Source organism: Limulus polyphemus, unplaced genomic scaffold, assembly GCF_000517525.1.
Source record: "Limulus polyphemus unplaced genomic scaffold, Limulus_polyphemus-2.1.2 Scaffold1208, whole genome shotgun sequence".
Classification (NCBI taxonomy): Eukaryota; Metazoa; Arthropoda; class Merostomata; order Xiphosura; family Limulidae; genus Limulus; species Limulus polyphemus.
In genome coordinates, this window is record NW_013666818.1 from 288,995 (window position 1) to 299,894 (window position 10,900).

The 10,900-nt window shown below is 34.1% G+C and overlaps 1 protein-coding gene across 1 annotated transcript in view; it reads left to right on the top strand.

The window, feature by feature from the left end:
* Nucleotides 1-9,861, top strand: part of LOC106462615 (chorion peroxidase-like) — a 30,792-nt gene extending 20,931 nt beyond the window's left edge. The window contains exons 8-17 of the mRNA XM_013922558.2: nucleotides 691-870; nucleotides 1,377-1,478; nucleotides 2,197-2,310; nucleotides 3,339-3,536; nucleotides 4,198-4,334; nucleotides 4,467-4,634; nucleotides 4,996-5,198; nucleotides 6,358-6,527; nucleotides 7,994-8,102; nucleotides 9,521-9,861. Coding sequence (XP_013778012.1) covers nucleotides 691-870; nucleotides 1,377-1,478; nucleotides 2,197-2,310; nucleotides 3,339-3,536; nucleotides 4,198-4,334; nucleotides 4,467-4,634; nucleotides 4,996-5,198; nucleotides 6,358-6,527; nucleotides 7,994-8,102; nucleotides 9,521-9,602 — 1,463 coding nt within the window. The 3' untranslated portion in view covers nucleotides 9,603-9,861. The remainder of the gene's footprint in view (nucleotides 1-690; nucleotides 871-1,376; nucleotides 1,479-2,196; nucleotides 2,311-3,338; nucleotides 3,537-4,197; nucleotides 4,335-4,466; nucleotides 4,635-4,995; nucleotides 5,199-6,357; nucleotides 6,528-7,993; nucleotides 8,103-9,520) is intronic.
* Nucleotides 9,862-10,900: the final 1,039 nt, after the last annotated feature.

A 10,900-nucleotide genomic window follows, 5' to 3' on the forward strand; every position in this document is an offset into this window, starting at 1 on the left:
TTCTGCGAAATTTGCCGCTGACTCATTCCACCATCTGCTTGACCAACTATCCTTCCTCTAACAAAATCTGACAATTCGAGAGAACCTTGAGTTGTAGGCATGTTGTAGCACACGATAATTAGTGTGCGGACCATTTTCATCTATATAGTGCTCTGTGAACACAAATTAGTTAGCATAAATCAGTTAAATGACGAAAAATTAGGTGTCTATTTACTTGTGACCACTCAGTGTACTGTTAACATTCCATACATTTTGCGACTGCATTTGAAAACCAGCTTCGAATTGACGTTTCTGACATACATGTGGAGTTTGAGCAACTAGTATAGGCGTTTTTTTAAAAAGAAAAGCAGTGTGTTCTCTCTGAAATGGCACTAGAATAACTGATGGACAGAAGCCAACTTTCAACGAAAAATCATTCCCACTAACTTTACGAAACGTACTGTACCTTCGTAAGTATTCCTCTCTTTCAGGAAAGCCCGATATCGTTTAATCGTGTAATTTATCATAAAATAAGCTGTATTCTGATAAATTTGCTGTAAAGATAACAAAATCCTGGCTTTAATGGGCTGAAAGTGGTTTAGAAAACACTCTCAGGTTAAGGCAGAGTTCGATTGTTAAAAATCTTATTTGTTCATAAACAAATTGAAAACTAAAGCTAGAATAAACTGTATATTCATTTGCCTTTATCAGCAAGAGACGGTAGTGGTATAGTGTGCTGCAGAGAAGAGATTCTGAGAAACCCTAGACTCCGTCATCCAGCTTGCTTCGAGATCGCCATTTCCAGAACCGATCGCTTCTACTCACGCTATGGTGAGACGTGCATGGAATTTGTTAGATCGCTTCCAGCACCACGTCCACGTTGTTCATTCGGTGAGAATCTTAGACATTAGATCTATATTTAACTCTCTTCAAAAGTAAATATAAAACGCAAATTTCTATTAGGAGACTTGCGTTTATCTGTCACAAAAGTGCAATGATTTTCTTAAGCTTATATGATATTAAACAATAAAGAATATCTGAGCCATCAATGCATTTCTAAGTATCATTTTAATTTTCATTATTATTACGCATTTGATGATATAAGCATGTGGCTGTCCAATTTTGTGCCAATGGCGGGTCGCATATTATTTTGAATGCGGTTTTAGGGACCAACACCAGTTATTGTATCATGACTGTATTCAAGTTTATTTATATTAAACGCCAAAGGAATACAGTAATAGATAGCAAGGATTAAGTAAGTAAGCCTGTAAGACAAAGGTACTACAAGTTCTACATTTAGCTGTGGTACATATTTATTTATTTGTCATTTTGGTCGGAACTGCTTTTGGGATCGCCAGTTGGTCAACTCGTATCTAAGCCATACGTTTTCCTCTTAGGTCCACGCGAACAACTAAACCAGATTACGGCTTTTATTGATGCATCCAACGTCTACGGGTCTACAGAAGAAGAAGAGAAAGAACTTAGAAGTTTCAGTGATGGTATGCCAAACAACTGCATTTAATAAAATATTTATGGGCATTTCAAACTCTAGAAGTATAGTTATAAGCAAAAAATATGTAACTTTTTTTTCGTATCATCGAAATGTTGTCCATTGGTGTTTTTGGTGGCATTTTAATAAGTTGTGTTGAAACGTTTCATTAATACAACCTACATTTGAATTTGCATCATTTAGGTTTAAAACTAGCTAACTCACTTATAGCACAAAGCGGATCTTCAAACAAATAGTGTTTGCTCTAGTGACCGTACTTCTATTTCAGAAATATTTTAAAATTTGATAGAACTCATGGCTTAATGCTTTAACGAAATTAATAATATTTTTATTGGAAAAAGCATGAGAAGGAATAAGTAAGTTTCATATGTAAAAGAAATATAACTGAGTGTATGGTTATAAATGTGTAAGGTTGATGGGTTTATTTCTGCAGATGTATGTTTACAAGTACACTTATGTATTCCGTTATAAAGCTTAATTTTGTAAAATAAATATAACTGAGTGTATGGTTATAAATGTGTAAGGTTGATGGGTTTATCTCTGCAGATGTATGTTTACAAGTACACTTATGTATTCCGTTATAAAGCTTAATTTTAATTAATTAGTTTGGCAACTTCGGAGTATTAAAACTAGATGTTAAAATTATTAATAAACGAATATTTCTAATTTATTTACACGTTCTGATTCCTTACTACTGGTTTTGACAGGACAAATGAAAGTTTTACGTATAGGAAATTCTGACCTCTTACCTACAGAAAACGACCAAAACGCCGAGTGTCAGATGTCTCAGGGCAACAATAACTTTTTCTGCTTTAAAGCAGGTATGTTTCTTTTCTTTCACTTTAAATGATTACAATTTAAATCATGATACAACCTTATCCTTCGGATAATTGAGTAAGGAATAAACCTGTGGCTAGAAACGATTTTGAGACGATATCACTAGCTAATTACGAGATTAGTTTACCTGCTGCAAATAAATCCGGGAAATAAAGTAGTTTCCTTTAACGAGTAACTGCTAAAGTATTATGCAACGTGATAGTTAACTGATCTAATACTGCACTTCGTAATGGTTAACGTGTCTAGCTCTATAATGTTTAATGGTTCATGCATATCTCGCTTTACAATGTAACAATTAACGTTTCTAGTTGAGTGAAGGGAACTGCTGACGTATTCAGTATTGTTTATTGTAATATATAACATAGCATTCACGCTGTACATATGATGTTAATAACATTATGTATTGCAACAATTATTGTATTTTACAACGAATTTTAAGGAAAATGAAAATTCAAACTTATATCTGGCTTTCAAATTCGATGACGTGGAACCCACTTTGAGACTAATAATGATTGGAGACGGCTTGAATGGGTAATGAAGAAAAGCTTTGATATAAGTTTAACATAACAGAAAATGTACAACGTTTCGACAAGGCTTTGTCATCATCAGGTACCAAATGATGATGACAAAACCTTGTCGGAACGTTGTTCATTTGCTGTTGTGTTAAACTTATATTAAAGTTTTTCTTCATTATCCATTCAAGCCGTCTCCAACCATTATTATATCTGGCTTACTTCTTGAAGTAAGATGATACGAACTAATTTATCTTCAGGTTCAAGTTTTAATAATAAACAAAGAGGGAAGGTGAAAATGAGAACTAAAATAAGAAAAAGAGTTCAAATATTGCATTTAAGTTATTTTAATGCAGAATGCACAACGTTAATAAAGTATAATCACGTAGTTGTGTGCACTTATATCGTTGTTGTTTTGACAAAATTTGATAAGCATACGTATACTGATATAAAAAAAGAAGAAATTTTTAAATTAATAGTATTACAATTGGCCTGAACAGGTGATGAGCGTGTTAACGAGCAAATTAACTTAGCTCTTCTCCACACCATTTGGATGAGAGAACATAACAGAGTAGCGAGATTGTTGGCTTATTACAACCCAGGATGGAATGATGAGATTCTTTACCAAGAAGCTCGACGTGTTGTGGGCGCAGAGATGCAACACATAGTCTTCAACGAATTATTACCATTAATGTTAGGTAAGGAATGTTTTACCGTGAAATGCTGAATGAACAAAGTAAGGGATGTTTTACTGGGAGATGCTGAATGAACGAGGTAAGGAATGTTTTACTGGGGGATGCTGAATGAACAAGGTAAGGAATGTTTTATTGGGAGATGCTGAATGAACAAGGTAAGGAATGTTTTACTGGGAGATGCTGAATGAACAAGGTAAGGAATGTTTTACTGGGAGATGCTGAATGAACAAGGTAAGGAACGTTTTACTGGGAGATGCTGAATGAACAATGTAAGGAATGTTTTACTGGGAGATGCTGAATGAACAAGGTAAGGAACGTTTTACTGGGAGATGCTGAATGAACAATGTAAGGAATGTTTTACCGTGAGATGCTGAATGAACAATGTGAGGAATGTTTTACTGGGAGATGCTGAATGAATAAGGTAAGGAATGTTTTACCGTGAGATGCTGAATGAACAAAGAAAGTTATCATATTGATTTAATATAGTTTGTACCTTCCGAAACTATAAACAGATATTGTGTGAACGTTTTTAGATTAAGCCTTTTAAATTAAAAACTAATGAATTTATGTAATTTATTATCACTATATGTGATAAAACATTAATGAATTAATTCGCTTGAGTAACTTTCACTATTATTCATTCATTTCTACTTGAAAATATTAGGCAAACCCGTAATGGAAGCGTTCGATTTGTTGCTAAAACCATCTGGATTCAGCAATAGTTACAATTCACAAATCAACCCTGGTATTGCTAATTCCTTTGCTGCAGCAGCCTATCGATATGGTCATACTCTTGTACAGGTAAGAAGGTATCTAGTCGTCAGTATTGAAATCACGAAACAATTTAACTGAATGTGTTGTCAAGTGAGCACATTATTGTATAACCTTTTGGTGTTAAGACGTAAACTAAAACTTAAGAAATTTTATTTTCAGGGCATACTGAATCTCTTCGATAAAAGTAATACACTAGTGGACAGAGTACCCCTTTCTAATGCTTTCTTCAACCCTGAACTTCTTCCTCTGCGTGGAAATCTGGATTCATTTTTGCGAGGTTTAGTCAGACAGCCTTCTCAAAAGTTTGATTCATTTGTCTCTGATCAGGTTGGTCTAGATATCTTATTAACTCAAATACACTGATCGAAACACGTAATCGTGCAACTTTGCATTTTCATTCGCTGCAGTTTTGTTGCAGGTAATATCTGAGCATTTAAAAACAGATCATTTCCTTGATATCATTTTGTAACTCTTAGTGAAAAAAGGACTTTTAAAGTTCAACATTTACAAGGCATAACCGTTTACGCTCTCAATTCATACACTGTTGAAGCCAACAGCTCACTATTTATATTAGTTGGATCATTATGTCTTAGTTACGTGTGCAATAGAGAAAAATCGTGTGTGGTCAACATACGTGAAGTATATATTAAATGATCTAATTGTTGTAATATCTCTGTTATTTACACAGCTAACTAATCACCTTTTCCAACCTCATGGTAAAGATTTCGGAATGGATCTTGTTGCTTTAAACATTCAACGTGGTCGGGATCATGGACTTCCAGGTTATAATGCTTGGAGAGAACACTGTGGACTACCAAAGGCTCAAACATTTAGAGATCTAGTACAATGGATGAATCCAAATTCGGCTGAAGCTTTTAGCAACCTTTACAGGTATTTTCAACGCTGTTTTAAATAAAAAGGAAAAGTCGGTGAAAATGAAGAAGTACAATCCTACTTTTAGTTGTTTACAAAATTCAGTATTAAAGGTTATTGGCCACGTATATAAAACTTTAATATATTAATAACTTCATTGATTAATGAACTATGTTGATATTTGTCTCATAATGAATGACTCAAGGGCGTAAAATTGTTTTCTATATTTTTACCGAATTTTGTAAACAATAGAAAGTAGGATTGTACTTCTTCATTTTCACCGACTTTTCCTTTTTATTTAAAACAGCAATGACTCAAGGGCGTAAAATTGTTTTCTTTCTCTATATTTTTACCGAATTTTGTAAACAACTGAAAGTAGGATTGTATTTCTTCATTTTCACCGACTTCTTTTCTTTTAATTTAAAACACCAATGACTCAAGGGCGTAAAATTGTTTTCTTTCTCTATATTTTTACTGAATTTTGAAAAGAAAAAATTTCGTAACGTTCGTTGGATAATTTCATTTGACCGAAACAACTGATACTTAAAGAGATGCCCCTCAGTGGCACAGCGACATATCTCCAGACATACAATGCTAGAAACCGGGTTTCGATATCCGTGGTGGGCAGAGCAGATAGCCTATTGTGAAGCTTAGTTCTAAACAAAGAATCAAACCAAAGAAACAAATTTAAAGAGATTTATAATTTCATTTACCACGACATGATGGGAATTTAATTAAATTCAAATATTTATATTTCTCCAACTTTATTAAATGTTTGTTCCTTAGCTCGTTCATAAATATCTAAGTATGTCGATGATTTAAAAACCTTTAATATATATAGTTTTAAAATTGCATGTTAATCAAAAAGTATAAATAACGGAAGTATTTTTTAAAAATGTTTGATTAAGCTTAAAATTAAGTTACATATAAAAGAAATTCGGATGTTCCATTAAATGTGATATACGTAGCTTGGAATGAAGTAATTACAGTCTCTTGAAGTCCCCCAATGGGACAGCGGTAAGTCTACGGACTTATAACGTTAAAATACGGGGTTCTATTCTCCGCGATGGATACAGATGGTGGCCCAATATGGCTTTGCTTTAAAAACACACAAGTTACAAAACCTGTCTGGCAAAGCTACGCTAAAATTCATAAGAGTTTGTTTGTACTTATTTAGAAACGTCGACGATATAGACTTATTCCCAGCTGGTATTCCCGAAAATTCTCTTCCTGGCGCCACCTTAGGGCCTACTTTTGCGTGTATTGTGGCTGATCAGTTTCGGAGATTGAAGCTAGGAGATCGGTTCTGGTTCGAAAACGGTGGTTTGGAGTCGTCCTTTACCGAAGGTATGTAAAACAGTTCTATCATAGTTTGTCCAAATACTTTCTTGGCTAATAATAATAATTATATAGATATCTATGAAGAAGATAAAACCACCCACTTCAACTACTTTAGATATATATGCACTGCACAACTATTAAACACTATCTTTACATTGAAGGGGTTCTGTTTCCTGGATATCGTTTGCTTATTTCAAATATGTTTGACGGCAGGCCTAGTCTGTGATAAGGATCTTATGTATGTATGTGTGAACTATTAACATTTAGTTTCCGAACGTTTCAAGAAGTTGTCCAGAATTTTATGGGACTTCATAATTTTTGTTAATAGTTCTAAATTAGCACAGTTGCAACAATTGTACATAGACATGCATATATATGTGTTTCATACTAAAAATGATTACGAACAAGAAGTTTTATTTCGTGTCTCAAAAATCAAGAAATATTAATGACATTTCTGTAGACTTTGTTACGAGTTAATTTATTTTGAGTCTATTTAAATAAAAATGTATTAATCAGACTTCAGAGTTAAAGCCCACGAGTGGCACAGCGACATGTCTGCGGACGTATAACACTAGAAACCGGGTTTCGATATCTGTGGTGGGCAGGGCACAGATAGCATATTGTGCAGCTAAAGTTGAAACAAAAAATCAGAGTTTAAAATATTTCGATCAACTGCGAATTCGTTTATTTTGCCTAATAGTTTTATCGAAAATGTTTCTAGTTTAACAATAATTTTCGAAATACTCAGAACCATTAACATGGAAATAGTGATAAGTCCAGCTCTGTAAATGATTGGTAACTTTTATCAACACACACGTACAATTGCATTTGTACGTATTACTTTTTCATTTATGTAATTTAAACTTTAATAGCTGGAGCAAAGGAAAAAGTACAAAAAGAATTATAAGCCGCGAGTTTGGCTCTATCAATATATGATTTGCTTCGTTTCTTCGTAAAGCCAAAAATTAGTAGTTCAAAACTTCTGGAATAAATCACTAAAATATAGGAAACTATGTTATCAACTGTACTTATATATCATACAAGCGACTTTGTAAAGTTCTCAGGAACTATCTTATAACCTTTCAGCTCAGCTAACGGAAATTAGAAAATCCAGTCTCGCTCGAATCATTTGTGACAACAGTGATATGTTCCAGAGAATTAGTAGTTCAAAACTTCTGGAATAAATCACTAAAATATAGGAAACTATGTTATCAACTGTACTTATATATCATACAAGCGACTTTGTAAAGTTCTCAGAAACTATCTTATAACCTTTCAGCTCAGCTAACGGAAATTAGAAAATCCAGTCTCGCTCGAATCATTTGTGACAACAGTGATATGTTCCAGAGAATTGGTGGTTTAAAACTTCTGGAATAAATCGCTAAAACACAGGAAACTTTGTTATCAACTGTACTTATATATCATACAAGCGACTTTGTAAAGTTCTCAGAAACTATCTTATAACCTTTCAGCTCAGCTAACGGAAATTAGAAAATCCAGTCTCGCTCGAATCATTTGTGACAACAGTGATATGTTCCAGAGAATGCAACCACTAGCATTTTTGCAACCCAGAGATCCCTGGTGAGTGTGAACGCAACTACAAAACATGTTTTAAATGTTTTTGCAAAATATAAGTTTTAATAAGAATCATGTATGTCAGGCTTGTCAAAATTAAACTAATTTTCATTTAGAGGTAGTTGAAATTATTGTACTAATAATCATGAAGCTCAGCTTTAAAAAACTAGTTAATAATGTATCAAGATTTCTAAGTGTAATTCACTTATGAAAGCTATGGTGAGGAATTACACCTGAAATACGACGTATATGTATTGTGATGTATTATATATGTGTATGAACAATTTGTGTAAAACAAAATAACTTAACGTTGGTTCAAATTGAAATTAAAGATTAGATGTATTTCAGGATCAAGTTTTAGTAGGTGTGATTGCAGTTTGTCAAAGGTTAAGGTTATAGAAGAAAGTTTCACCTCATATAAAGTTAACAAATTCGACGAGATCAGCGAAAACTATATGTTGACGATAATCATTTAAATGTCACACGAGACGTTTTTTGTGTAGTATAAATAATGATAGCAAGAAGTTTAAGGTCAGGACAGAAATGTAATATTTTCTTTAGCTTATTTTGTGGGAGTGAAATGTTTTCTGAAGATAAAATATGAAATGTAAAGGTCAAGATCACAGCAGAAACAATGAGTTTTTCCCTTACAGGTAGTAATACCAGATGGTAAACGTTGGTGGAAATTACTGACGAATGTCCTTGAAATTCGCATATCAAGGTTACTTAGTCAAGGGCTTGCGCATCATTCAGGGACGAAGCTAGTTAATTATTCTATTTGTAGATAAATTTTCATTCAAATTGTTCTTCTAAACTTTATGATTAGCAATATATGACAAAATGTTAATTAAACAAATAGTTTTTAATGTTTTTTTTATTTAAGTTAATTTAAATGGAAATAACTTCTACAGGGTCGTTTTCTTACTTTGTTTTATTTGAATTCAAAAACTAGGTACACATTTAGACTTGATGTCGAAGAAAATTAAGCTATTTATCATTATAAGGTTGAGTTAAGAATATGTGTGGCATTTTGAATAACCCTAGGACTTTCATTAGATACACACGAAGTTTTATCGCGTGTAATCTGACACAGTATTTTATTTAAGTAGTTTAGTTGGTTATCTTAGCGCAAAGCCACATTTGGCTATCTGCTGTGTCCACCGCGGGGAATCGAGCCCCGGATTTTAGCGTTGTAAGTCCATAAACTTACCGCTGTTTCACCGGCGTATCAAAATAGTTTAGCCGTTTATGTGATAGGCTTGAATTTTTGTTCAGTTTAATTAATAGACAGTTTTATTCACCCGAGCAAGAGCATAATATTCAACCGAAGAGGAACACATTTATTTTATTTATATTTGTTGGATTAAGTATTATTTTAAATGATTAGTTATGTTTCATTATATATGTTTGTTTGTTTTTTGCAGGAACCCCCTGGTGTCATGTAACAGTACCTTGATTCCACGACTCAATTTCGAGCAGTGGCGTAACGAACCAGTTTGGGCATAAGTAACGAGATGGAGTTTCGAGATTTGATAACAAAATTAACGTTAAGTTTCTTGTAATTTTGATTTCATTCTGTAGATTCCGAACATTAACAATTTTCAGTTATTATTGAATTGTTTTGAAATCGTTAATTAATCTTGTTTTTCTCGTAATGGTGTGGTAAATGAGCTAAGTGTAAAATCTTTATATAAATATATTTCTTTTTCCTTGAAAAATATATGTTCTTGTTTACTTAGAATAAAGAAATAATATTCAAATTTAATTCTCAGTATGCGGAATCAATAATTTTGAAACACAAAGGGTAACCTGAACGATGAAATGAGCGGGAATGTTACGTAAATTTGTATACTGTTACGACAGCGGAGGTCACGTGATGCTGGTAATACGTGATGAGTATCTACAAAGATCGAGGAACTTGTCGAACATCCTAGCGGTTGCTAGAATGACGCTCTTATAGTATATAGGACGGTAAATAAAGTGTTGCCAACAATTGAATAGCAGACAGAGAGATTGAAGATATAGATGGACAATTGAGTCAAGCGCGGTAGTAAATAAAGTGTGTGAATCGTTCGTTGAGAATTATTGCGTGTGTTTAAGTTAAAGGGACTGTGGAAATTAAGTGTATTGCAAAGTTGAATTGAGAAAGAAGAAACTAGTTTTATTTGAGAAAGGCCTTGTATCGCTGAAGTTCTTCGGAATCAATTTTTACGAGTAATTAACTAACGACCAGAGACGTAACAATACTATAATTTTTCGCGCACTGCTACTGGAGGATTATCAGCGCTAACCGTCTATAATTTAAACGTGATAGACTAGAGGAAAGTCAATTTAGTCAACAACACCCACCACCAACTCTTGGGCTACTCTTTTGCCAGCGAAAAGTAGAATTGACAGTCATATTATAACACCTCCTCCTCACGGCTGACAGTGCAAGTATATTTGTTGGTGGGATTCAAACTCGCGGCCGCAGATTTGGAGTTGAGCGCTCTAGCCACCAGACCATGCTAGGCCTACTACGTGTATTTGTTTGTTTGTTTTGGAATTTCGCGCAAAGCTACACGAGGGCTATCTGCGCTAGCCGTCCCTAATTTAGCAGTGTAAGACTAGAGGGAAGGCAGCTAGTCATCACCACCCACCGCCAACTCTTGGGCTACTCTTTTACCAACGAATAGTGGGATTGACCGTCACATTATAACGCCCCCACGTTTGGTGGGATGCGGATTCGAACCCGCGACCCTCAGATTGTGAGTCGAGTGCCTTATCCACCTGGCCATGCCGGGCACTACTACGTGTAAGAACTT